General features: G+C 50.0%; 9 protein-coding genes across 9 annotated transcripts in view; 5 read left to right on the top strand and 4 right to left on the bottom strand.

Annotated features, from left to right (window-relative positions):
• Positions 1 to 280: 280 nt before the first annotated feature.
• EPUS_06685 (uncharacterized protein) lies at positions 281 to 1919 on the top strand (the record flags this gene model as incomplete). The annotated part of the gene is made up of 2 exons (XM_007807155.1): positions 281 to 646; positions 744 to 1919. The coding sequence occupies 2 exons, from the start codon at positions 281 to 283 to the stop codon at positions 1917 to 1919; spliced, it is 1542 nt and encodes a 513-aa protein (XP_007805346.1).
• Positions 1920 to 2247: 328 nt separating this feature from the next.
• Positions 2248 to 5131, bottom strand: EPUS_06684 (uncharacterized protein; the record flags this gene model as incomplete). The annotated part of the gene is made up of 2 exons (XM_007807154.1): positions 2248 to 3222; positions 3269 to 5131. The coding sequence occupies 2 exons, from the start codon at positions 5129 to 5131 to the stop codon at positions 2248 to 2250; spliced, it is 2838 nt and encodes a 945-aa protein (XP_007805345.1).
• Positions 5132 to 5623: 492 nt separating this feature from the next.
• Positions 5624 to 8101, top strand: EPUS_06683 (uncharacterized protein; the record flags this gene model as incomplete). Its single annotated transcript, XM_007807153.1, has 4 exons — positions 5624 to 5659; positions 6114 to 6470; positions 6522 to 6712; positions 6766 to 8101. 4 exons carry the CDS (start codon positions 5624 to 5626, stop codon positions 8099 to 8101), a joined length of 1920 nt encoding a protein of 639 aa, XP_007805344.1.
• A 1329-nt stretch (positions 8102 to 9430) lies between these two features.
• EPUS_06682 (uncharacterized protein) lies at positions 9431 to 11879 on the bottom strand (the record flags this gene model as incomplete). The annotated part of the gene is made up of 5 exons (XM_007807152.1): positions 9431 to 9939; positions 9990 to 10193; positions 10246 to 10300; positions 10346 to 10729; positions 10794 to 11879. The coding sequence occupies 5 exons, from the start codon at positions 11877 to 11879 to the stop codon at positions 9431 to 9433; spliced, it is 2238 nt and encodes a 745-aa protein (XP_007805343.1).
• A 3025-nt stretch (positions 11880 to 14904) lies between these two features.
• Positions 14905 to 15918, top strand: EPUS_06681 (uncharacterized protein; the record flags this gene model as incomplete). Its single annotated transcript, XM_007807151.1, has 1 exon — positions 14905 to 15918. One exon carries the CDS (start codon positions 14905 to 14907, stop codon positions 15916 to 15918), a length of 1014 nt encoding a protein of 337 aa, XP_007805342.1.
• A 1519-nt stretch (positions 15919 to 17437) lies between these two features.
• EPUS_06680 (uncharacterized protein) lies at positions 17438 to 18181 on the top strand (the record flags this gene model as incomplete). Its single annotated transcript, XM_007807150.1, has 1 exon — positions 17438 to 18181. The coding sequence occupies one exon, from the start codon at positions 17438 to 17440 to the stop codon at positions 18179 to 18181; it is 744 nt and encodes a 247-aa protein (XP_007805341.1).
• A 3570-nt stretch (positions 18182 to 21751) lies between these two features.
• Positions 21752 to 22572, bottom strand: EPUS_06679 (uncharacterized protein; the record flags this gene model as incomplete). Its single annotated transcript, XM_007807149.1, has 2 exons — positions 21752 to 22111; positions 22159 to 22572. The coding sequence occupies 2 exons, from the start codon at positions 22570 to 22572 to the stop codon at positions 21752 to 21754; spliced, it is 774 nt and encodes a 257-aa protein (XP_007805340.1).
• An 881-nt stretch (positions 22573 to 23453) lies between these two features.
• EPUS_06678 (uncharacterized protein) lies at positions 23454 to 25476 on the bottom strand (the record flags this gene model as incomplete). Its single annotated transcript, XM_007807148.1, has 3 exons — positions 23454 to 24808; positions 24858 to 24967; positions 25022 to 25476. 3 exons carry the CDS (start codon positions 25474 to 25476, stop codon positions 23454 to 23456), a joined length of 1920 nt encoding a protein of 639 aa, XP_007805339.1.
• A 1554-nt stretch (positions 25477 to 27030) lies between these two features.
• EPUS_06677 (uncharacterized protein) overlaps positions 27031 to 27425 on the top strand; it is a gene marked incomplete at both ends in the record, with an annotated part of 896 nt that continues 501 nt past the window's right edge. Inside the window, one exon of the mRNA XM_007807147.1 lies at positions 27031 to 27412. Coding sequence (XP_007805338.1) covers positions 27031 to 27412 — 382 coding nt within the window. The remainder of the gene's footprint in view (positions 27413 to 27425) is intronic.

Below are 27425 nucleotides of genomic sequence, written 5' to 3'. Positions count from 1 at the left end.
TATGTATGATAGCGATAGGGTATTTGATGAGTTCTTCAGCCCTGCTCGAGGGGGTGGGAAGCCTACATTTAACTATTAGATCATCTTCGACATAGGGCTGAACGCCGAGCCTTCTTAGGGGCCTCCGGGCCCAGAAATAGGCGTAACCCAAAAATAGGGCGTGACGCTCCACTTCAATATTGGTTGTCCTCTTCTACTGAGGAGATGGATATGGCATTCTTTCACACGAATCCATAACCTGCTGTATCCCAGTCCTCGTTCTCCATAGAATCGCCCCACAATGTCCAAACCAATCTCCATCTCATTCGGTAAACCGAAAGTGAAAGTCTCTGCCTCCGCCTCCACTCCCACACCTTCAGGCACACACACCACCGCGCCTGCGCCCAAAAGACCCGCCTTCACCGCTGATCCAGAAGATGACGTCGAGGACGAAAGACCACCAGCGCACGAATCAGTGCTGGGCTTCGCAGCTGATGGGGGCGCGATATTAAGCCTGCCGGTGAAGGCCACGGCGGAGAGGGTGATTGAGAACAAGGGGAATGCGGATTGGAGGACGAGAGGGAGACCCGCAGCAGCCAGCACCAAAGGAGGTGAGCAACGGGGCAGCGACGACGATGGAAAGAGAGGAAGCGAGCAAGAAAGCTGGGTTGCAGCTGGCGGACCAGAGCGAAACTACGGCTACTGCTGCTGTTACAAACGGAAGCCCGGCGCAAAACGGCCTCCTATCTGACTCTACTCAACAGCCGAAGTTAGACAGGACGCCTCGCACGGCAGACGAAGCCGCCCTCTCCGCCCTCCTAAATGGCGACGCTTCTTCCCCCTCCTCCTCATCGAACCTCATCATCGAACCCCAACCACAGAACCACAACCCCGCAACAGTGGCGTCCTCATCAGCAGCCGACGAAACGCTGTCCTTCCTCGCCGACGTAGCCTCGCGTCCCGACCCGGCCAGCCTGGCCGACTACGCCGCCCTGCCGGTCGAAGAGTTCGGCATGGCGCTCCTCCGCGGGATGGGCAAGAAACGGCGCGCCAACGGCGAGGTGATCGTGATCAAGAACCCTAACAAACCGGACGACGGGGCAGGAGACGAGAGGAGGAACAGGGAAGCAGGGAAGATGAAGACGAGGGATCCGAATGCCGGGTATTTGGGCATTGGCGCCAAGGCGGTCAAGATTGGGAGTGCGAGCGCCGATGGTAAGGGAGGAAGGGGAGCGGGCGAGGATGATGGGTTGGGTGCGTGGGGAAAAGCGGATATGAGGCGGAACAAGAAGGGGGAGGGCTTGTATACGCCTGTCATGCTTCGGGATCGGAGGACGGGCGAGCTGATCAGCGAGCGCGAGTTGGAGGAGAGGAAGAAAGCCACGATCGTGATGATGGAGGCCGACGCGGCGAAGAGAAGGGCCGAGCTGGGAAATACAGGCGAAGACGATTGGAGGCATCGCAGGGACCGCAACTTACTGCGTCATCCCGCTAGGCAGCAGCAGCATCACCCAGAGGGAAGAAATGGCGATTACAGGGAGAAGACCAACGGCTCCTCTCCCCCGTCGACGAAGATGATTGAATACCGTGACGAAGAGTCCAGACGCTCGTCGTCAGCGGGTAGCAGAAGAAGAAGAAGAAGTCGATCACGTGAGAGCTATCGCGATTCCAAGCGGGAACGAGATCGAGATCGAGATCGAGATGGATATCACGACAGCAAGTATGCGGAGAGAGACAGAGAGGAGGACAAATATCGCGAGCGTGACAGATCAAGGAGAGACAGGCGTCGTGATGAGGAGCAGCAGCAGCAGCAGCGGTATGACTCGACATCTTCGTCTTTGGCTCGGAAGGGTGCACATGGTAGAGATCGATACGAGGACGACGATGATAGGGGCCGCGGTTCGAGAGTGGCGAGCGAGCGGAGGAGGGAGCGGTACTAGAATCATGCACAGGGTTGGAACTACATACATACATACATCCATAGCTGAACGCAGCCATCACGGTCTCTGCCCGGATGGATCAGTCAACCTGCTCTCTCTATACCCTGCTACCTCTTTCTACCGTGCTCCGGCTCTACCATCTGATTCATCACAGCATAACCACATCGCCATCGCCATCCCCCTCTGCATCTGTGACTCTCACTTCCCCCTTCCCACCAATCCGTTTCCTGCTGATTTTCATCCCCTCCGCCTCCGCCCACCCCCGCCTGGGCCCGGCCCTCCAACCCAGCGCCCAAGCCCTCATCCATACAGCCCAGCGTATACTCGATCAGGAAGCTCTCGTCCAGCAGATCCTCCATGCGCCCCGTAGATGGCGCTCCGTGTACGCTTCGAGAGCGCGGAGGAGGTCTTTCATGGCGGTTGCGCCGGCACGCGCGCCAGCACCACCCCCCGCACCACGGATCCCCGCCGTTGATGGATCTGCAACCACTGAATATCCGGCGGCGGAGGCAGCGAGGTCCCCGTGATAGGGACGCTGATGTCGCGCCATGTCCACGAAAGCGCTCACCGGGTAGGATTTCAGAATGATGTGTAAGATGCGTTGTGCGACGGGAGCGGTGCGGGCGTTTGTGTTCCAGTCCCTTACCCGCAGTAGCAGGGCGTACAGCTGCGCCTGGGACAGATGGGCGAGCACATCATCGACTTCGCTGCTGCCGCTGATACTGCTCTTCTCCCCACCCTCTCCTCCTTGTTTCTGCTTGTCCGCAGCAGCCCCTGAAGCTGAAGGCGCGCTGTTGCTGATCACGTCTTCGAAGAGAGATAGGAGACGGCCCGGGTGGTTGAGCTGTAGTGCCAAGGTGATGACTTCTCGGTAGTTCCGGGCGCGCATGTGGTTCTGTAGTGCTTGGTCTTGCTCGATTCGGAGGGTTTGAGCCGCGCTGGCGCGGTGGAAGGTGCGGGTTGTGGTGTCGGTCCAGAGGGTTATTGTGGCGTCGGCTGAGCCGGAGAGGAGGGGGTATGCATCCTGGATTGAGGAAAGTGAGGAGAGGGGAGACTTGGAGAATTTGGGAGTAGGGTTTGAGGGATGAGAGACCGTGGTGGGGGTAGCTAGAGCCCATACACGATCGGTGTGGTTGTCTAGGGTGGTGAGGAGGTGGTTGTCTGAGATTGACTGTGGAGGTTGAAGTTGAGGAGGTGGAAGTGTAGGGAGACCAGAGTTTGATGAGGGTATCTGATGAGGCCGAGGCGATGATGGGGTGGGTCTTCTGTGGGATTTTGGTTGATGCGAGGTTGTCGGGGTCGTCTTGATCGGATGAGGAGGGTGGTGGTGGTGGGGAGAGCCAGAGTACTTTCAAGACGCTGTTGCTGTGTCCTTCGAAGGTGAGGATGCAGGTGTATGTGTTGAGAGACCAGAGTTTGACGGTACGGTCACCGGAGCCACTCACAAGAAGGCCTTTTGAGCTGCTGCCCGCGTCGGTGCTAATTGGTGGAGTGTCCTTTGGTGCGAAACGGATGGACCAGACGCCACGTTTATGGCCACGAAGAATGCCGGCTACAGAGCCCGATTCAAGATCCCAGATCTTGATGGTTCGGTCCTGGGAAGCCGAGGCAAAGATCGAAGAGGTTGAAGAAACGTCAATAGCGTTGATGTCTTTTTCGTGGGCAACACGAGTGTAGAGGGACTTAAAGATTGAATGGGTAGAAGTAGGGGAGGGTGAACTGTTCAGCTTGGAAGTGTCCCAGCGTTTGATGGTTCGATCTTGGGATCCGGTGATAAGGTATGCTGGAGGGTGGTTGAGAGGATCAGATGCTGCTTGAGGTGACGACGGCGTTCGTGGTAGAGAAATAGCGCCCAGTGATTCTGCATGACCTGTGAAAGAGGCGAAGCAAGTGTAAGAGGATGTGGAGGGATCCAGTCGCCAAAGTCGAGCTGAGTTGTCCTTCGCACCAGTGGCAAGCCAATGACCTGACCAGTCCACATCCAGACAAATAATGATATCTGAATGACCCGACAAGAGCGCCACGTCGGCACCGAAATTGCGAGATGGAGTGGCAGTTGACTCCACGATGGAGACAACGCGTATGCTTTCTGTGTTAGTAGCTAATGCGAGCAGTGATTGGTCAGGTCCAACCAGGGCCATATCTATGATCTCGTCGTGATTACCGGATATCCTTCGGATCAGGGGTAATGGATCGATTGAAGTTCCAGGAACAACATCGTCGAGCACCTGCAGATTATGGAGCTGGATTGTTTGGTCGAGATGCACTGATAGGAGAAAAGTTGGCCCGCATTGTATGCTGACAATCGAGTCACTTTCACTGCCAGCTATCTGCTCCTTGGTAACCTCTTTCCCTGAAGAGGTGCTCCATATTCGAACTTTACCATTCTCTCCCCCACTATAGCAGTACTTTCCGTCCGAAGCGAATCCTGCTGCCTCCACAACTTCAAGGACTGGAATCACTTTGCGAGGTTTCCAAGACTTGAAGTCCCATAAAATCATCGTTTTGTCTCGGCCGGCAGATAGTAGGGTCTGCTGTTGTTCGGAGAAGTCAAGACTCTTAACCACAGAAACATGCGAATCCAAAGATGCAACAGACTTGCGTGTCCGCAGATTCCATATCCTAATCTTCCCGTCCTCGCCACCAGAAGCGAGGAAGAAGCTCAGAGCATCGATCGATGCGTGATCTGCCTCGATACTTTTCCGCTTGGCCTTGGGTTTAGACATCGGTCCAGAAGTAATTTGAAAGAAGAAAAGCGCTGAGACGAGGCCTCCATGACCATGAAAGGTATGGGTGACGAATCCGCCTTTGATATCCCACACCTTGACGCTTCCATCTGCACCTCCGGTCGCCAGAAGCGTGCCCGTAGCATCAATGGTAGACGTGATGACTGGGGTGGTGTGTGGTTTTAGGGTTGTTTGGAGCTCTGGTTTTGGGCTGTTCAGATTGTATATTCGCATGGACAACGATCTTGAGCATACCACAAGATGTGAAGCAGATGGCGATAGTGCCAGACTAGTGATTGCCTCGCCATCGTTCTCGACCCTGAACACTCTTTCTCCGGTTTGGATATTCAAAATCAAGACATCTTCTTCTACACAGCTGGCTAGAAGTCGTCCACTCCTGTCAAGCGACACATCTCCTCCCGTGTAGATAGGCTCGATTGTCTTGGCAGGCTCAAATGTAGTCTTGATGCTGATTCTGGAGCTCATTCTGGTCAAAGAATAGCTCTTCGCATCAGCGGACAACTTCCTGCTTGCAACGATGTCCTCAAATATAAGGCGATGGATGACATCTTCTTCTGAGCATTTTGAACGAGGCGTGGAGAAAACAGCTTCTGCAGGATGAAAGAATAGAATATATTAACACTGCACTCTTCAATAAAAAATCCCCATGCCAACTATAACATATGCCAAGCCCAGCCCTGCAGAGCTGAACTTCTTAGCAGGAGAAGGCCCTCTGAAAACTATGCCTAAATTACCATCAATGTGTGCTTAGTTTCGGCCTAACTGTGATAGTTATGATCTAATTTACATAAAATTATGCGACTAAATGCTAGAATCTAATAAAATTATGTTATTTCAGACGTTATTCTCCCAAAATGACGATCAAATTATGGCTAAATTATAGTTATTTGGGCCTCCTGACAATCCTAATAATAATAAAACGTCTGCAAAATCACTGAGGACCAATATTGGTCCATAATGGGTCGACAAGCATATATTACCCGTCTTGCTTTGGTAAGCCGTTACTTCTTTTGCTTTCTGCTTTCTGCTTCTCATAATACTTGCAAACTCTTCGCTCCATCTGCTTTCAACTCCTTGCATCATTCATCAAGGCGGTCTACTCTACCCGGTAATCCGCATCGTTGCTCTTAGCAGTAAAGTCGGCTGTTCTCCCCTTGAAGAGAAAGGGCGAATCTTAACTTGGAGATACGCTCTATCTGGGTGTGCAAGCTCCTGGCATTGTTTGTTTGCGTACCTGCAACCGCTAGACTGTTCAAGCGTTGCTGGTAAAAGCCTAGTCAAGCGGTCCTGCCGAAGTACTGTTATTCAGCACAGCTTCGGGCATGATTTCAAGCTCTCTTATAGCCAACGCTTCCCACGTAGATGAGCTGGGGGTCCTTGACACTTTCAGCATTACAGCCGACCACGAAGCGGTGTGCTCTAATCACCTTGTGCTGACGCAGATTAGGGAAGATCTCCATACGAAGCTCCAGTACTATCCGAATCTGGAGAGTATATTCTTGGACCCTATGCTCATGAATTTGAGAATACAGATAACTACACGCAGCAATATGATGAAAGAGGGCATCCGGAGAATCGAGAATCCCGTGTGGCAGCAAGGGACCTCCGTAGAGCGAAAAATGATGTGCTCTCAACCGTTGGAGTGGTGTACAAGAAGGCTGAACCCAGAAACCCGAAGAATGATGGTGAGCTGCTGAGAACGGTACAATCGGAAAACGAAGCAGGCTTCCTTCTGTCCAGCATGGACAATCTTTTCATGTTCTGCGCACTGTGGTGGCTATTTTCCTTGAGGATGAGGGTTGAGGTTCGCTCATTTGAGATGTGCCTACACGGATTGACTACTAAAGTACTCTAGGCTTTTAAAAGCTATTCGATCCCGCTACTTCAAATCGCTAAAGCTGAGCTGCGAGTATCTGGCATGAAGCGATTTCTGTTTGCTGGCCTACCCGCATGCCTTGTATCGGCGATGCTCAGCAGTTGGCGTAGATATTGGATGAGCGAACGTCTTTCACGGTGGCTCGCTGAGTCTCGTACTTCACAAATTTTGTACAGATGAATCACCGCAACCAGCTCTATGTACTTCGCTAACAGCTCGATAGTAATTTTGCATACTTCTTGCTCTTTTCCTCATTCGAGATCCTCGGAACCCTGCAATGTTTACATCTAACTCCTACTGGTCAAAGCATGAGTATAACATCTCTCCTTCCATCCAGTCGGCAATCACCCATCCAGCTACCAACCTCAGTCTTCGGAGCTCTTACCTCGCCCATCCTTCTGCTATGGGCTTATACCTCCGTGAATCAACATCTTCAGTCGATGCTGTGGTACATCATCCGAAGTGTTACCGTCAAGCCAGATAAAGCAGATACGATCTCCTATCTGGCACTAGAAGGAATAGAGGATGCTGAGGTCAAAGTGCCCGGTCTTCGGGAGCGGCCATGGACGCTAAGAGATGAGGTGAGGTTGCTGTCCTCGAAGCTGAGGAGGTGGTTCGACGACATTGTGAGACCTTTTTCCGAGCAACGGCGGACATCCGAGGATGAACCTCTCCATCTTCATACCGAGTCTGGCAATGCTCGATCGCCTGGACCCGGAGAAGGTGATTCAGAGCGTGCATCAACAGCAACCCCTGACCCGGCGGACTTGTTCAATCCCAACGATTTCAACGAGCAATTGATACCTCAATCCCCGTCCGCCGAGTCGCAACCTCACCCACTCTCCCGAGCCAACACACTCTTCACACCGCTAAACCAGTCACCTGCAACCACCCCGCCCGTCTCGCCCCGAGTCCGAGCCTCTCTGATCCACCGAGACTCCCAAACCGTCACCATGCAGCTCGAGCTCCTAGAATCCCAGCACGAAGCATTCGAAGACTTCCACAATGAAGCCACCGCCGCACTGCAACAGATAGATAACCACAACAATAACAACACCCACGAAATCGCGGAGCAGCACACCTCGACAGAAGGAGAAGTAGCAGGAGCTGCTGCTGCCGCATCCCCACACATCTCACCCACAGCCTTACAACCAGCACGCGCCATCAACTCGCAAGACCAATCCTCCCCACAGCAAGGGCACCAAACCCCAGCACCCCGCCACCGCGTAACTGCGCTCTCCAACTTCCCCTCCGACGCCTTCGCCTCCCACGCCGCCTGTCTCCTCGCAACCGCAGCCTTGATCCCGCTCGAGAGTCTGTTTGTCCGCTCACTCGCCTCGACGTTTCTGCGTTCTTGTTCCTCACCCTTAGCGAGAGACATGAGACCGCTTTTCGAGTGGCGCTGGCGCGGGTGGAGGTATCATGGTACATTACTGGCGTTGGTGGGGTTGCAGGCGCTGGTCAGTTCGGCTGTTTGGGGGGTAGGCACTGCGGTCGCGGTTGGGTTGGGGAGGGGCAGGTATCGGTGGGTTGCGGCAGGGGGAGGGCCGGTGATGTAAAGGGGATGTGTGTAATATCTTGTGTAACTATTCTCTAGGTTTCTGGGGGAGGGCGGTGATGTAAATGGGTTTTGTGGGGGTGAGGGTAGTTACTGTTACGGGAGAAGAGGTAAGGAGGGGTGAGTGGGTGGGTATATATCTTGTGTACTGTTCTCTGGGTTCGTTTGGTGGCATAACCGCGAAAGATGTCCACATCCTTTGCAAAAGAACAAATCAAGACAAGCCACAACGGCCTCTCTGGTTAATGACAAACCCCACGGCGTGACCACAGCCCCATCCGCCCTGTATCTGTATATATCATCAACGTCCCGTCCAGCCCATCCCATTCATCATCGACAATTCCCTAACCCCACAACGGTATCGAATGGAGCCAGAAAGACTCGGGCCAACCTTCTCCACAAGATTGAGCATTTACTGCAACTGCAACTGCAACTCTACGGTGAGTATACCCCTCCGCCAACCAACCAACCACGCACGGGGGGCAATGGAAAGCACAGCACCAGTACTACGGTACTAGTAACTGGCTGAGAGCAGCGCCTCCCATGTCGAGATCTGAGATGGAGAGTGGTGAGCAGCACCGGGAAAAGAGAGAGAAGGTTCAGGCATGCTGCGCAATGCAGACAAGAGAGAAAGAAAGTGGATGGAGATTTGTTGGGTTCCGGTTACCAGGAGAAGATAATTAGGAAGAGCTGAGATACGTAGATGGGTACTCCGTAGCTAGAGGACCTTGTGCAATTTTTCTCTCTTCACATAACACAACCATTAACTTATTAGCTAGGTAGTCTAGGTGCCGGTGCGGTGCCTCTTCCGGTTTAGCCCCTCCTGATTAGGGAACGCGCCCTCTCGCCGCTTGGCCTGAGTGTAAAGGGCCTGCTGCTCCTCGTTCTCCCCTAGTGTTCCATCTTTTTTGTCTTTTACTCCCTTTCTTTCCCTCTCTCGCTTCCTTTATAAAGAGTCTTTCCTTTCTGCCTGCTGCACCGCCGCCTCAGCCCCTGTAGCGCTAGGCGCTGACAGCGTCCTCTACGCAACCTTGTCCCCGCCTTAACCTAATTATCCTGCGGGCTATCTTATGCCTTTATTTGATTCTTTCCAAGAGACTCGCTACTCCGATTAGCTTGTCTATCTCGCAGTCTATTGCAGCACTTGCTATATAGCGTCGACGTCTTGTCTTCGCTGATGCACATTCATGCTCTGTATTAGTAAATAAATAAGTTAATCTAAAAACGCTACTTCTTCCAAGCTAGGATTATTGTGGTTGACCTTTTCAATAGATATAGACAGAAAACCAAGCAAAGATATATCTTACCCAGCCGACCATAGGCCTTGCGTTTATTCGTCGTCAGACTCATCATCCGATTCATGATTATTTCTCTGGCCCTTCCGTTTACCTTGTATATTTACCTGCAGATGAGATCTTGAGACCTCCTTCTGGTCTTTAAAATATTTCTGGAAGCTCAAGGCCTCATCTGCAGCCTTCTTGATATGGGAGATGTTGAGGCACGCTTGTTTTCGTTCAACAGTTCCTTTTATTTTGCCGCTGCTGCTGTGGCTGATTCCCAGTGCCATCGACTGAGCCATCTTCACGACGTTCTGAATCTCCCGGCCGTTCAGATCCAATCCTTTCAAATAGTCCAGCTCTTCGAGAAGTTCTTCCCGAGATTCTTCGTCCTTCACCCTGTTGATGATATTGGACCATATCTTACGACGTGTGGCCTTGGAGAAGGACTTATACTCGATAGCCATCTGAATGCGAGACCTAAATGCGACATCCATGGTTTCCAAGCGGTTTGTGGTCATGAAGAGTATCCCATTGAAGTACTCAACTGTACGCAGGAATTCTGAAGCAATTAGCTTTTGTATCAGTAGTTAAAGCGGTGGAATCCCCCACTTGAAACAAAAGTATTTCTCCTGACATCTTCATATGATCTTGATTCCAATATTACATCGGCTTCATCGAGAAGCAGGATAGCACCCAGTTCATCAGCCTTGTCGATTATCCACCAGACACTGCTTTTCGATCCATCATAGCCTCCCACAAGGTCAGTAAGACGAACACTAATCAAAGGCATCTCATGAAATTCAGCAACACTTTCTGTGCGCCGGATTTAGTATGCCAATATCAGTTTGAGCACAGGGATTCATACCAGCTGTAAGGGTCTTTCCAACCCCAGGAGGCCCATAGAGAACGAACACAAGACCCTTTTAAGTGTCAGTGCAGACAATTCAAGCGAAGGATGATCTTACCGCGCCTTTGCCTGCAATTGTGTTGGTCAGATCCTTGACGGTTTTTTCAGCATAGTTCTGGATCAATGAGGATATTCTTTCTTTCTTATCTTGGTGAAGAAGAAGTTGGTCAAGAGCTGCCTTGTTCCACTGCACAGGTCGTAGATGAGATATTGCAAGGACGAGCTGCACTTGGTTGACCACTTCAAAACAGCTTATACTAGCAGGGCAGAAGAGGGCTTGTTCATCGACGAAGTCGCCCTCTGGTGGCAGGTCATCGTATGAAAAGAATTCGGGTCGATTATCCCAGAACGTAGCCCCACCAGTCGAACGCCAAGGGTTTACAGAGAAGACCCAAGAGTAATCAATAGACGCTGTGCTATCCACAATCACACGTCCTACGTGCTAAATTGATGACTTAGTTACCTAGGTCAAGGAGATAGATCACAATGAGAAGATGATAGCTTACATGTTTGGGCTCGACAGTCTCGTAACCTCCATCATACAATCTTCCGGGGGTCACAAGAGAAGCCCCCTCGTGCAACCAACAAGTGGGCTTTCTCGAAGCAAGCTGGTGCCATCGGTGACCACGCTGTACAAGAGATTCAATCAAGGCATCTCGACTCGGTTCGTCTCCGAAGAAGTCGAGGGGAAAGACTGATAGGGTGTTGATTGCCCGTGAGCCATCGAAATTCGCCACCCGAAACCTTATCATTTGGCGCTCAAATTTGTTCAGGACAGGGTTCCAGGCTAAATGCCACGCGGCGACTCTGTATGCCGTCACAGCCATCTCATCATCACCAGATCTAATGGTACGCGTCATCCCTTTAGGCTCTTGCTTTGCTTCAACGCACATGAAGACCTGCCATTGGCAGAGATGGTCTCGGGCTAGCAACTTGACACCAGGACGGAATAAGATCTCTAATGCGAAAAAAGAAATCCTCCCACTATCGAGCGTGCTGCGTAACAACCCAAATGGCTTGGACAGGTGCCTGTCACACAGCAAGAGTAGCACACGAAGGTCGGTATATCTGCAATCCCTGTCATCTATTTTCTTAGATAAGCCTTCCAGGCTTGGGAGAAAATGGAACAGGAAGCTGTACGGGCTGTAGAAGACTAGGGGAGCTTGTGTAAGATCCACTGCTGGGTAGAAGTCCACCACTTCTTGAAATACTCTCCTGAGATGATTTGATAAAATGGTCAACCGTTTCATCTGCCCACGTTCCCAGTCGAAAGATTCCACGTTGAGCCCTCGTCTGCGTCCAAGCTCCTCGGTCTGGCCGTATGTTTCGAGCGAGAGGACGTATTCAGTGGTTGAGTCTTGTTCAGCAAGTCCTGAACTCGTGTTGCGTGTGCCCACATTGATGCCAAGGAATTGCGACTCATCCTGAACGTCCTCGCCGTCACTCCTCCGGATCCGTTTCAGCAGCTCGATTTCGTCGGGCCATCTAGACTCCATGGATCCGCTGGAGTTGCTAGGACGCTCTTGGTCACTGTCGAAAGAAGGAATAATATCTTCCGCCAAACTTGCGTTCTTGAGGTCGGATGAGCTCATTGACGATGCATCTAACGAGTGTACATCCTTTCCAGGGAATTGCAATGGCTGTAAATGAATGCTTACTCGCAGTGCATTACTGGCGACCGAAGTTAGGATCAGGTACCATCGAGTAATTGCAAAAGCAAAAAGCTGCCATACTGAGTACAGTTTACGACCGTGGTGGCAAGCTGAGGGGCCCATAGGCTGATGCCTAATGCCAGGTGTGACGGCCCCCTGGGCACAATTTCATGTGTCAGAATTATTGGGATGAACTGATGTATGCCTTCTCGCCTGAATGTCCTCAACTATTATGGCAGAGACTCAGAAGCTAGACGGGCACCAAATCTGTCAATGGAGCCTCGGGCCGAAGCTTGGCGCAGAAATTTATGGCAGTTCTCAGATCCCCTTCCTCCTCCCCCCTTCTTCATTCCTCTATTTCTCTACCAATACTCACTCAAATTTAGGGAACAATCGCTCTTCCGATCTGCGTCTGCCGAAAGTCTTATTCGATCGATCCTCCTTCTCCTGCAGCCTCACGAACGCCAAAAACGATGCTTGACACACCGCGCCGAGCGCGCCTTCTTGCTGATGCACGCCACACAGCTGGCAGATTACCTCGTACAGAGCTATTCAAGAAGGAACTGCGCGCCGCAGTCAGAAAGTCCATAATCGAGGTCGAAAGCAAGTACTTGCTCAATATGAGTGTGAAGCAATTGAGGCAGTAGAAGATGCCAATTTTGGCTTTGCTTCTTCTAGTCATTTCAAGGTGGCAAAGACTATTGGTATAGCTAATGGCTCTGAACGTGCTATTCAAAGAAATATGAAGGATTTTGGTGTAGGGACTTATATGGCTGCACAGAAAAAAATGCTCTCACAAACGCATATTGATGCTCGAATTATATGAGGATTTGAGCGTCACTATTGGTAATTGGAACAATTTAAGAAGTATAGATAGTGTGATAAGTCTCATTTTGTTACTTGCTTGCAGCGACAAGCTCGTATCCATCGTTGACCAGGATATGAAGCACGAAATGCCCTCTCAAAGACTCAATTCAAACTCAAGCGCCAGAATCAATCAATACATGTGTACGGCGTTATTGGATGGAATTTCAAGGGTCAGCTCCACTTCTATACTGGCTCTGGTATAGGGGGACGGCTTGTTCAAGCTGACTATATGGTTATTCTTGAGCAAATTGTTGCTCCTGAATAGGATAAGGATTGCGTTTTGGTCGAAGATAATGATGGGCCTCATGGTACCAAGGGCAAGGGTCCTAACAAGATTAAAGCACTTAAGGACCTTCTAGGGATCAGATGGGAGATGAACCCTGCTAATTCGCCAGATCTCAACCCTATTGAGACCATCTGGAGGATAATAAAGCAGCGCTTGAAGTCCAGGGGGGTCATCTTCGAAGAAGCTGTGCTGCGTCAAGCTATCCAAGAGGAGTGGGATAAAATAACCATTGAGGAGATTAATAGGGCTATCTCAACAGTGCCAGATAGAGTAGCTGCCCTAAACGAGCGAAATGGGCGCCCTATCCCCTATTAAATAGCCATGTAGCATAGCAGGAATCTGAGAACTGCAATGAATTTTGGCGCCAAGCTTCGGGCCGGAGCCGCACCCTCCAGGCTCCAGCCGATCTGCACCCACTGCCACAGTACTCGGTAATTAACTTGGTATTGTTTAGAACAGGCGTGGTGGCCAAGGCTGCCTTATTCTTACTCAACTTTCATCTGAGTCCCTACCGATAACTCAGTAACAGCTACGGTGCGTTGAGAGGCGTAGTTTTCATGTAGCTTAACGGCTGATAATCTGTACCTGACCCAGCTCCTACGGAAGACACTGCGTGCGTTGCCTGAATAGCATTAGCTCGTCCTCCTGCCCAGCTTGTACCCGGCCGTCATGTCGTACTGGCCCCCTAAGCTTCCGGGCATCAAGGACCTGGAAGCATGATGACATTATTTGTGTTTATACCTACCTGATAGGCCTGGCGACACAAGTGGTAAGCTCCCACTGGCCCATCAGACCTTGCCCTAATTAGGCAGACCCTGTAGGATCGGAGGGCCATCGCAAATCTAACTGACAAGATGCTCTAGAGTCCCCCCGCTGCTCACTATTCCCAACGACCAGCTATGATCATTCGCTGCATCATTACCATACCAGATCATTAGCGATTGACTCCAAAGAAATCTTGATCCCTGATCAGTGTCTCGAGCAATTGAGAGTATGGCCAATCAGGCTCTCTCTAGTAAGCCAACGGATGAATACTCTAGATGGTATCGTGGAGGCTTAGACATCTGGTGCATCTCTACTCCAATATCTCACGAGCCATCTGTAGCTAACCATATCGTGGAAGTTTCTATGAAAAAGCGCATGACGCTTGCTTGAAGGCGAACGCGAACTTGAAACAGCTTCACCTCTCCGCCGCAGATCGTGCTTTGCTGGCAGGATCTGGCGGCTCGTCATTGGTGGCAGCTAAGATACGCTCTTTAGAAGGGGACATCCTGTCCAAAAACAACGCGGGAAGTAAGATGAAACGGGTGACGGAGCTTACAAACACCTTTTGCGAGTTCGCCGCTCGGGTGACCCCTGTCTTGCAGGTGATGGTGCCTCAGAGTCCAGAATACAATGTTCCCTTTGGCTGCATTGCGTTGATCTTCAAGGTTTGCACTCTTTCATCGTAGTAGGGACGCCTCTGTGCTCATATATCCTTATGCTGTTGCCATCAGGAATGACAGGGAAACCAAGCTGTCAGACTTCTTGACAAGACTTTCCCACACTCTACCCCTTGCAGAGTTCTACAGAGACGTCTTCCCCACCAACGAAATGAAAACAGTTGTGGCTTCGATGTATATCGAAATCGTGGATCTCCTGGAAAGAGCAACAAAGTATTACTGCGTTGGATCATTAGGTACATACATGAATTTCTCAACCTGGTTGGGAAGGCTTACCAATGCTCAAGGGAAGCTCGTTGATTCTCTAATTCAGCCAATCGCGTCTAGGTTTGATATATATATTTGCAACATAGAAGCATCAAAGTGCAGGATGTTTGAGCTCCGAGATGCAGCTTCCACCGCCCAGCAGACAGATATGAAGGTGGTAGTCGATGATATAAGCTCAAGTTCGCGTCTGCCGATGTCCAACGGAGAAATCAAAACACTGATATACTGTAGTGACGTCGAAAATGAAACAAGAAATGAACGATTCGGTAATTCAAATTGCTTCCGGTGTCTCAATTCTTCATCGAAAGATCGAGGGAGTGGATACAAGGCTACAGGGTGCGGACGAATTAAGCTCAAGTGCTATTACTGTACTAAGTTGAAGCTAGAATGGCGAAATTACCAAGCTATTCGTGACGCAAACCTACTGATAGAGTCGAATTTCGCAGATATCCTCCCGAGCGAGGAAGAGATTCTTTCAGTCCAGAAGCGGAGCTCTAGACTTTCAGCCAAAGACCACTGGGAGAACAACGGCATCTTGGACAACCTGCGGGTCTGGTCAGACCTTAAAGCACCGTCGCTTCTTTGGATTGGAGGCCAGAGTGGAAATCAGGATCCTTGGATCACAGCATTCTCAGCAGATTTAACGGATGCTTTGGGCTCGCAGGAGATTGATGGTTTGCAGATACCGGTCTTTCTGCAATACGACCAAGTTTGGCGAAAAGGCCCCACTGATGTTCTACATATCATGATCAAACGGTTTGTGGAGAAGCGGCCAACGCTTCTTATGGAATTGCCTCACCTGCTCAATTCAAGAACGCTCCGCAGGACTGGATCGTTCTCCAATGCAGTCAGGATGATCAGAGGTATTGCTGAATGGTTAGAAGCAACATTCATTATCATCGATCGTTTTGATCTTGCGGAAACGGATGAGGACGACGTGTCTGTAAACAACGATCTGTTGTCATACCTATTGGACTTGGTAGAGCTGGGTTCCGACAAAATCAGGATCGTGGTCACTAGCACCCAAATGCCGCCTTCTAAATGGCAGGATGATACGCGACTGACCTCGGTATGGCTCGATACGGGAATAAGGCCAGGCAAGAGGGATCGTCGATGAGGCACCCGGTACTGTATCGCAATTCCCTGTGAAGCGTCAGAGTACAGAATAAATCTTCATTACTTCATATTGGAGTCACAAGATCAGATACTTCCAAGTACCACTTAATGGAAGGAAAGAGGTACATCACATGCTAGGAGATCTGTCAGCAGGGAGACCAAACATGGCACTGCAATACTTACCGGTCAACAGGATACAGAACGAGGCGCATGCCGCTGCTCAAAACCTGGCGAGCTGCTTCATAAGAGCGCAGCACCGGCTAGCGACATGTGCCGCCCCTCTGGTCTCCTATGACTCTCAACACGTCGTAGCTCGAGGATAGCTGATGGATGAGACGGAAGATGTATCTGAGGATTGTGATTGGCTCTAGAGTCTTGAGTGCATGGTCAACCGTGTCGGGATACTTGGCCAGAAGCCGAATGAAATCGACTGCATGGGGCTCCGTGAGGAGCCAGCAAGGCTTCGGGGCCTTTCGAAGATCACTCTCATTTGCTTCTCTGCGCCATGAAACAAAAAACCGCGCCTTATTAATAGTTATACATAGCTAGCCGATCTACCTCGTCGAAAACAGAAAACAAAGTCCTTCTCGACCCCTCAGCTACGTGGCCGCCTATCTACTACGGTACCAGGCATAATTGATGTCACTCGCACGCTAGTAACAGCTTGTAATTACCAAGAGAGAATGTCAAAAATCGCTTGATTAGGACTAGTCTATACTGCTCAGTATCGAGTGTGCATTCCATTAGCATCATGACTGCCTGGCGTCTTGCTGGCATCGTAAAGTTGGATGAATTGGAAGATAGCTTTAGATGGCGTGGATTGAGACAGAATCAGTAGAATAACGCGTATAAAAAGCGGCAGCGAGGTTACAGGGTTAGGGGAGCTGTAAAGGAGGCGTTTTGGTACCATGTTACTAGTGCGGGGCTTACATTAATTATGCCTGGTACTGTACTACGGGGGGGCCAGAAGTAATGTTAGCTCCGCGCTAGTAAAATTCTCACGAAACGCCCTCTTGACAGAACCTCTTGTACGGTGCTATAACCTCACTGCTCTACGCGTTTCTATCGATTCTACGCGTTACATTCGATGAATTGCGTTCACACGATGCTCTACGAGAGACTATTTTGGCAGCTTGGAATGCAGTCCTGAGAGCTATCTTATTGAGCTCCTTGAGTCAATGCCAGAGAGGTGCCAGGCAGTGATAGATGCAGAAGGACGACATACTCAATTTTAGAAGAAAAAATCCAGACTAGTCCTAATTGAGCGATTTGGTAACGTCTTATCTTGGCAATTACATGGTGTAACTAGCATGGAGCTAACATTACTTATGGTTCCCCCCGTAGTAACTAGTATTTATAGGAGTAGCCGCCCGCCGCCTCTATGCTTTTCCCCAAGCATAAGCCTTATTTTCTAAACAAAGTCCATTTACAAAAAATCCGATCGCGCGCTCTGCAATATCATTCCGAGTGCTGTGAAAAGCTATAAATCTACTGTCCCAACTCGTATCTGATGTCACCCCATGGCTAGTCAATCTACCACCGACCAAAGCCTTGTCACAACGCGAACTCTCGAATTCCGCCTACAGAAACAAGGCTTAACAAACAAACCTGAATCCGCATTTAAGAACTTTTACACACCCAAAAATGATTTCTTCTATTCAAATTCTCCGTACTTGGACCTCGATTCAAAACGACGAGAAATCCGTCTCCTCAGGGTCCTCCCGCCCAGATCGTACGCGAAGCACCTCAAGGCTAAACCCTGGTGGATTCCAAATAATGCCAAAGATGGCCAGCCTATTACAGTCGATAAAAGAACCATTTACAACATGAGATTTCTTTTCCAAAAGTACGGAATTCATAATCCTAACTCGCCGCTTATAGCGTGCGAGATCGTCGATAAGGTTCCACTGTCTCGAGTCGACGGAGATTACTGTGCCATATCTTATTGCGCAGGAAAGCCAACAGACACTGCCGTCATCCTTGTCGATGGTCTGCCGTTCAACGCTTTTGCCAATCTGGAACACGCAATAAGACGTACTCAACGGTCGTGGACGTCAAGATATCCTAAAAAGGAGCTTCTGCTGTGGGCAGACCAAATTTGCATCAACCAGCGGAATGATGTCGAGAAGACACGACAGGTGCAAATAATGCGGGACATCTATCAAAGGTGCAATGAAACTTTCATCTGCCTATCCACTCCTGGATGTGAGAATCAGCTCTTGTGGGTTCCCAGGAGTGGCAAAGTTCCTGCTGGAGCCTCCTAGCAGTCGAACGTCGTTTCGGAGCTTAAGGACTTCATGTCTAACAGGTGCAAAGGAGAAAACCCTACTGACGACGACAACAGTTGGGTACATAGCCTTAAAGCCTTTACGACATCCACATGGTGGCGCCGCTCTTGGGTTTATCAAGAATTCATCATGTCCCCTCGGCCTTGCTTTCTTGCTGGATCTGATATGGTTCTTTAAAGTGACCTCTCCTCTTTGATAGAATTCATTATTTCTGGCCTTGACGCATTCTTGGATGCCCTCCTCACGCAGGTCACCGACAAGGCAACTAGTAAAGAGGCAAGACAACGAAGCAACCTAGCTAGGAGAGCCAATGAAGTGAAGCAACAAAATCAAAATTCTGAGTTAGAATACCAGCACCAAGAACGATATTATCAAGCAAAGTTATCAGAAGTAGCCCAAAAAGATCAGCCGCGGAACCAATTGGCTACAGTTATGACTACAGTTATGAAGGAAGCCCTAACCGATACAGGTTACTTTCCAGCGAATGTGTCTATAACAAGTATCGATTCAATGATTAACGAGCGCCATGAGAATATTGCTAACGCTAGGTGTGATGTCGCTCGACCCTTCGTTTGGCAGTTCTTCAGACAGCACTCCATAAAAATTACTAGAAAGGAACTCCAGGAGTTCAAAGCGCACAAGAAGAACATCGAAGAGCACAACCAGAAGGTCAAAGCGTATATAGGATTGATACAACTACCTACTAATCGGCTTATAAACGTGCTTTTGCTGCATCATCTTGGACGTCCGTCGTCTTACTCTTACGTCTTCAGCAATATTGGAGATAGGCGCATACAGCTGCTGACTTCGATTCTATATCGATCTGTCTATCGCGTATCAAGTGGCAAAGACGGTTCGTCCTACTACCATTGCTGCTGTACGGAGAAAGAGAACCGGACACTCTTTGAGCCGCCCGCCCCGAGACCTATCCCCCCAATAAAATCTGACTTGATTCCTATTCCGTCTTTCCTAAAATATGGCATTCACAACGAATGGAAAGAACTGAAATAGAGAATCGAATCCATCTATAGACGCTTAAGACGGTTGGATTATTCAATCATTTCCTCAATGTCGAAAACCAAGAAAACTATCCGAAGGCGATCAGATCTTAAAGCAGTACTGCAGCACTCTAGGAAATGCGACGCCTCGGACCCACGCGATAGGGTGTATGCATTCCTCGGCTTGGCTGACAAAGGATACGCAATCATCCCTGACTATAGCGTACAAAACACGATCGTTCACACGCTAATAAGCACAGCACAGAGAATTATCGAGCACGAGAAGACACTCGACATTCTACAATACGTGTCGCAAGGACGGGATAAACTGGGCTGTTTCCTGCCGTCATGGGTTCCGGATTGGACGAGTAACGCAGATTCATTTGGCTTCACGGAGTAGTGTGCATTACGAACTGAGGATCAAGAAAGTGAGCCTTTCAACGCTTCGAGGGGCTTATCTGCCCAAGTCGAGTTCCGCACCGACAAGATGAATGGGACGAACGTAGACTTGAAGGTTAAAGGGATCTTTGTCGACATTCTCGACGAACTTGAAGACGCTCACCTAGACGTGCAATCGTATTTGACGCCGAGCGGACAGAGAGTATTCACATCTAAGGTCGCTTTGGTAGATGACGAAATATGGGTCCTGCATGGAGCATTGAAGCCTGTGGTTCTACGACCCGAAGGCGATGACACATTCGGCTTTGTGAGCGAGGCTCTAATGTACGATGCAGAGAGTTCCTCGCTGTCAGATGTAATGTTTGGCCGTATGATCGGTTTGGCTGAGGAGGGTTCGATACAGACACGCGATATTTGGCTTATCTAACTGTGAGAATACGCCTGAGGAAAAGGTACGATGACACTCGAGGGATCTGATCAGGGGGTTTCTCGAATTGCCTGCGTTGTCAGATTTGACAGATTGAGAGAACGACTTCCCATCTCTCTACCCGCTGGATAAGGTGTCCACCGGAGGCGGACAAGGTTTGCGGTTTCGGCAGCGTAGGCGGTCTTAGGTGGACTAGATTCTCTGGCTCATCTGACTTATTGTTAGTAGTCCCTCAGCCCAGTCTATGAGTCCTGCTCAAATCCCAGAGGCGAAGTAAGTAACCTTCTCTTCTTCCTTTTCATCACTTCCTCTTTTTAGAGACCTGTCTCTCTCCTTTCAGACTACATCATTTCATTTATAATATCAATCTATCAAAACCGCTGTCGCTGTAATCCTGATCCTTAACACGATAGATGAGTGACCTTCGAACCAAGCATTGAGCGATGAATTAAAATCGAAAAGCTGAAGCAATATATCGAGAACTCCGAGGCCAAACTAGTTAGGTTGGCTTCAAAAGCTCGCCACGCCAAAAGTGAACTGCAGTGAGCCGCTACCGTTGTGAGGCCTTGGCACTTGGCACTACATTCTGTGTATATATTTCATCTCCTGCAGGATCGATCCTAGACTCCTAAGCATCATACGTCAAGCATACCATATCAAATTGCTCCACACCGTCAGGATCATATGCGTGTGAAAGGCAGAGCTTTAAAGTCAATTGATACTCAGGATGCTGAGGGCTGCTTAGGCTCGGAACAGCCTTGCACAGCCACAGCTCAGAGATGCTTAAGTATTTATCGCTCACGCTACAGTGACGTGTGCTCCGGCCTCGTAGTGGAAATTGGATTTTGGAAAGGTCAAGATTGGTGTGCGAGTACGGAGTAAAGTTGGTATTTAAGTAAAATTGGACTGGGTGACAAAAAAAAGTGGTGGCACATCACATGTCCCGCGGTGCAACGGACGCCGAGAGCGGCGTCAAAGACAGCCTGAAACAGTGCCCTATGTCCCGGAATCTAGAGTTTTGTGGTAGGTTTCTGCCTTCAGATGCTAGCCATGCTGGGTCTATACTCCGGACAATGATCGCTCGTGCCGAGCGAGACTGCAGGCGGCGACATCAGATTTCCATTACAACTAGCCATCCATCCGTCCATCCATCCGTTCATTTTGAACAAGAGAGTAACAATCTCGAGTGAAAAGTGGTGTAATGCAGAGCAGAGAGTAGGGTATCTTTTCATGCTTCGCTGGACACCGGAGAAGGAAAAAAATGAAATCAAATAAACTCCTTCCATGGAGTGAGCCATTGATGCATCAAGAACAAGAGCAGCAGCAGCAGCACACCTCCTCAGCGAAAGAACCTCCTCAGCGAAAGAACCTCCTCAGCGAAAGAACCTCCTCAGCGAAAGACCTCCTCACGAAAGAACCTCCTCAGCGAAAGAACCTCCTCAGCGAAAGAACCTCCTCAGCGAAAGAACCTCCTCAGCGAAAGAACCTCCCCATGTAACTCGATCGTAATTAGATATTAGTTTGGATGCATCGTCGTCCGTCATGATTGCAGCCATCAAGCTTCTGAGCTCAAGTCGAAGGAGCGCCGTTTCCGTTCAGCCATGGTTGTCATATTCAAATGTAAGCGGGAACGCTCGGAGTCACCGTCAGAAGCGTCTCATATGGCGAATCCCATGGTGGCATCGTGATAGATCCGGATGGCGGCTCTGTCTCTGCCTCTTCTCACCCCACGTCCTCACCCTTGGCTCTGCCACCACTTCCGCCAACGCCACCATCAGCCCTCCCAAACTTCCTGCCCCTCCGCCTTTTCAACGCCAACTCCGGACTCCACACCCCAGCAAAGAGATCCTCGCATTCATCCTCGTCCTGGCTGTCAAATTCGACCGCTTCATCTGCACCCTTCACCCCATACATTCGGTCTGACGCTATGTCGTCTCTAGCGCCGGCGTAGTCGAAATCATCATACCACATTCTCCGCAATCCACGGCGCCCATGATTCTCTTCGTCTCTAGGATGAATTTGCCGACTTTGTATCGCTGGCTTTCCTCCTGTGCCTCGACGTATTTCCATCCCAGCACTGATCTACAAACGGAGCAGCTGATATCGCTGACTGTGTGCTGGCCCGTCACCAGTTGTCTCGGGACGGCTTTGTCCAGGTAGGTGTTGGGAAGGGTTCCGGAGTGGGAGTGGAGGGTTGTGCAGGAGGGTTGGCCCTGGACAAGGTAGGCTCGCCCGTGACGACCGGTAAAGCCTTTGCTGATGATTTGGGAAGTAAGGCACAGGTCGGTGCTGCATTTGCTGCAGCGAAGGTGGGAGGCGTGGCCGGAGAGAAACTTCCCTTCAGGAGATATGACTGGGGTGGGATCGAGATCTGGTAGAGTAGCGGTTGGCGAAGTGGCGGTCGTTGAGGAAGAGAGGATAGAAGTGTCGGAGTCAGTGCTCGACTGCCGGGACCGCCGGCGGAAGGGGATAGCGGGGAGAAGAAATGTGGGGAAGAGGGTTGGTGTTGGATGCGGGTCAGAGGGTTTCCGGAAGAAAGACATTGTCGTACAGGATGTAGAAGAGTGTAGCTAGTTAGATAGATGGGAAGAATATTTAATGGATAACCGAGGTAGACATCCCCAGTCGAAGAGCATGGGGAGATATGGACGTGGCTACTATGCCGGATAGCTTATGACTGGGTTCATGACGATGGGTAGGGGTGTGCAGCGGTTAGGGATGGTGGTACGGAGTACGGAGTACACAGCACAGATATGCGGAGACAGAAGACAAGGCATCAGGACATAGAAAGAAAGATCGAGTGGAAGAATAACTCCACATCAGAAGAATCGAGCACCATATTGCTGGGAAGCTAGTTAGTTGTCATACCACAGGCACGGTGCAGAGTACCACAAGAGTGCGGCACGTTTGGCTGCGGGTTGGCATCAAGATGGTCTCATGATGCTCTATCGATAGATTACTAACTACTAACTACTAGCAGTGCATCAACCCCGCCTGTATCACACAGGCTACACAGGTGGCACAGGCTGCGCTACGCCACGGTTACGTACGGTCACGCCAAAATTACCCACAGGCAGGTTCCCAATGGACAACTCGAATCCCACAGGTAACGACCACGTATTGAAAATATTTGTATACTAACCGTATAGGCTGGTCATCAATATCATAGACCTCAATGCCTTGCCCGGCAGTATAAGCTGCAGTCCTCGTTCCAGCAGCAGACAAAGCTGCCCTGTCGAGATTGCTGATTACGCCCAACGATGAGTACCTCCTAAGAGTGGAACCACCCCACACGGCCCACTCCTTAACCCTGATCCATGCGTCCCATCTTTCCTGCCCATGTCTGATCGACGATCCAGAACGCCAACGCTGTAGAATTTCTAACATGCACAGAAATGCGTCCCTCGACATCCCGACTGCTTGCTTAAGCTCCTAACTCACGGTAATCACTTGGTCGTACCCGCTTCTGCCGGTTCTGGTGTCGGTGAGGGTTCACCGGTTGGCGCATGTACGCATTATCCTCCTCCTTTCCCAGATGTCGTTGTTGGTTGGAAAATCTATTGGCGATCGAAGGTGCCGTGGGAACGTTTTGCTTTCGAGGTCCAGTTGGCACGCCTGGCATGTTGGGTTGATGGTGATTAGAGTATGTTTTTGGCTGGCCGAAGTGGTTGCCGTTCATGTTCGGATTGTGAAAACTGCCGTTGGGTTGATTAGGTGCAAAATTCATACCAGGCATGAAATTCATGCCGTTCATGCCGTTGACACCAGTCATTCCATTCATATTGAAGTTCGGAGGCATGAAGTTTCCTGGCATGCCCATCAGTCCTGGATTCATCATGTCCATATTCGGCATGAATGGCATCCCGGGCATTGACATAGGCATAGGCATAGGCGTTGGAAAACTCATATTCTGACTACCCATGTTTTGCATCATTTGGGACATGTCTGGTGGCATCATCTGATTAAATGCGAGACTGGGAGTTGATGATGCCTCTGGAGGAGCTGGTGTGCCATTCGGCATTTGCAGCGACGGCTTGCTGTTCGCTGGAGTCTCACCCGATCGTTGCCGTTTCATTTCTGGTGCTGTAGCTGTTAACGTCTTTGTATCTGCCATCTGATTGGCTCCTCGTTTCTTGGATCCGACTTCGCCATTTGCAGGGCTAGCGGAGGGCGACTGACTTCCCGAATGATTGGATGCTGAGGACTTCACAGGGGTGGCGGCCTTTACACTGGGACTGGAATTGACGCTTTTCGACTCGTCGTCTTGTTTCTTTTCAGCCGCCTTCTCTGTTTTGAATGTGTCGACCTTTGCTTGGGTTTCTTCGTCTGGAACAAGTTCTTCGAGGGTGACATTTTCGGTCGAGCAGCTAGGGCATGTAAGATCAGAATCAATCAAAGCAGTAGAAATACATTCATTGCAGTAAGTCCTCTGACAACATGGTGTCTTCACAGGATCTACAAACAGGCGCTTGTCGATTGGACATTCCAGACCACGAGTTTGAAGTTCCCGATCTCCTTTGCTAGCTCTCTCTTGTGCCGCAGCAGATGCCTTGACCTTTTCCTGATGTTTTTTCCACTCCTTTTCGTCTGTTTGCGCTATCACGTATTCTCCGTCTCCGTTGATCATTACCTGTTGTCTTGTTGCCTCGTCAAGGTTCTCAAGCTCAGATTTGTCAACCGTCTTCAGCATGGTTCGAGGAATTCCGGTCGTTCGCTTGATGCGAGCTTTGCCTTCAAAAGTCGGATCGTCATTGGTAGGGCATGCTTGGATCCAGTGACCTAAGTATTGTTAGCCTGCGTCGAGCTAGCGAGAAGCGAATCTGCTCACCTTTCTTGCCACACCGATAGCAGACATAACCTCGAGGAGGCTCGCCTTCTGGGATGTTGCTGCTTTTCTTGGGGAACGCTTTGCTGGCACCAAAAGGGACTCTTTGCTCACTAAGCGATTCCGTTAGCGAATGACAGATCGCTGGACTTAGAGTCAGCACTTACGTTGCCATTTCTTGCTGTTTTTGCCTCCACTGTTCGCCCTCTAGGTTAAACATGGCCTTGACACGCTCTTCTTCCGTTTGGGCAGTACTCATGTCTGAGCCTTTGGCTTTTGTCGAGGTCGCATTGGATCTGGAAGTGTCATTTGCCGAGGTGTGTCTGGCATTGACGGGTGCTTTGCCGCTGACATATCGAGCAGCTCCACCTCTACCAGGTCTGATTGCAGGGAGACGGCGTGCAATGACCGAGGTCGATCGTGGTATTAGGGTTGTATCGTCATCATACTCTGTGTTGTCGCCCTCATTGTAAATGGCGAGCTCGAAGTCTGTACCGTCACCAAGTCTGTTGATAGTGATGATTTCTCTTTTCAAGTCAAATACAGAAATCGCAGTGCCATCAAATGTTACTCTGGAAGGCTCTTTCTGTGATTTGAATTTGAAGTGAACTGACGACGACATCTTGGCTAGATACAAGTGTGCTGGAGAAAGAAATAGGCTCCAATGAAGCGCTGGTCTTCAGACTGTACACCGTCCTAGAAGTGACACCGGAAGCAAAGCCCATGCAATAGAATTGTAGTTGAGGAGTTTGATTATTCCCGTGGAAGGCAGTAAAGATCTGCAATCCCGGCCAACCATGCAAGGATGTGGTGGGTTGGGAACCTCAACAGTATGTACCGATGTCCTCAAGTGAGAAGGCAGATAAATTTTTATTGAAAGAATTTGTGGCTCGAAGAATTCAGTCTTTTGGTACAAGTGTATGTGCCTCTACACCACAATGATCACGATGATCCAGAAACAAAGAAGTTGTCCAGTAATTCCACCACCAGATCTGAATCCTGCCCAGCCTGTGTTCTAAATGTTATTGTTTCCAAGCCTATTGTTTGGTACTGATGCAGATGATGTGAATAGTGGTGGGTGAACGGGTCGTGGCGGTGTTTCGGGAGCAGGTTAGTGCTTGGAAATCGACGAGATCAAAGACACGGTCTCTGGACTCTCAACGCCACAAGTATACGGAGCACTGGATCAGAGAAAACGCTGAAGGGGAATGGAACAGACGATGGTGGGTGGTTAGAGTGGTCAGGTTGGTTGATGATGTAGAAGAGGATGGAAGGTTGCATACGCAGGAGGATAAAGAAAGGCGAAAGGCGAAAGGCGAAAGGCTCCAGTTTTGAATCCGTTTCTGATTGAGATGCGCTAGCTGCATCCGTCATTCACGTGACCATGACCAAACTTGGCCAAGCGCCTCCTCGTCCACTTCCACTTGAACATCTGCACAGCAGAGGTGCTCACCCGATGGCCAGATAGTCCCAATACCCTTACTCTGATGCCTTCAATAGCTGGCCAATGGCTATAGCACTTCCGAGACAGCTTCAACAAGCCAGCTGTACCAAACAATGAGCGTGCTGTATGCCTCTTCCCGCTTGGTTTCACATTCACGCCGCCCTGTGCTTTGCTACAACCAGGTGCTTTACCTATTTTTCATGAGCCTGCTATACCGACCTGCTGCTTCTTAGTCCGAGACCTACCACGATGGCTTTTCCACCCTAGCGACGCTCGAAAAGTCATCATGTTCTGGGACTCTTTCATGCAAGATGCACCCCTTTTGCTAGTCTCGATTTCTATGCATTTCGTTGACAACCACAGTACTCTGTTACTCTGGTACTCTGTACTGGCTCTTGGTACTCACCCAGTTCTATAAAGTGCTTGACATGACTATACAGCCGAATTAGGCAAGGTATGGCGTTCCCAAGAGGACCTGGACCAGATGTGGGTTTCTACACTCAAATCCTAGAAGAGGTGCTCCAAGCTGGACGGGTCCTCAGGCCAGATATAAGAAGTCTTCAGTTTCCCTGTTCTCGCTTTTCCATCACATCGTTCAATCCAATCCATTCATCTAGTAACCCCTCTGTCCTCATCACATTGAAACATACTACCAGCCTGCTCTTACCACGCCTTTCTCCATACATCAGCATCTGAAGCACCCCTGAACACCACCAGACCCTCCGCATCGCTATGTCTTCTCGAGCTTCTTCCACTACCCTTTTCTCCGACAGCGACGATTACAGCACCCTCTCCGAATCCATGACACGCGATCAGCTCGAAGGCTTCTCCTTCTACCAACATGATGTCATACTCCAACAGCACCAAATGATTCGAGACCTTGACTACCAGCTCGACGCTGAAGATGCATTCAGAGATCACCAAGCCGGCATAATCGAGCAGCAGCAGATGATCCTCCTTCACCAGGAAGCTGAGCTCGCCGAAGCCCAGCGTACACTCCAAGCTCAGAGACAGCTGGTTACCACCTGTACAGACAATATGATGTACCTGATCCAGATGATCGAGGAAAGAGACCAGGCGATCCAGGACAAGGACTGGGCGCTCGCCAGTCTACGTAACGAGGTCAG

The sequence above is a fragment of the Endocarpon pusillum genome (genome assembly GCF_000464535.1).
Source record: "Endocarpon pusillum Z07020 unplaced genomic scaffold scaffold6566, whole genome shotgun sequence".
NCBI lineage: Eukaryota > Fungi > Ascomycota > Eurotiomycetes > Verrucariales > Verrucariaceae > Endocarpon > Endocarpon pusillum.
Note: the sequence above shows the minus strand (reverse complement) of the source record. Positions and strands in the feature narration are given on the sequence as shown.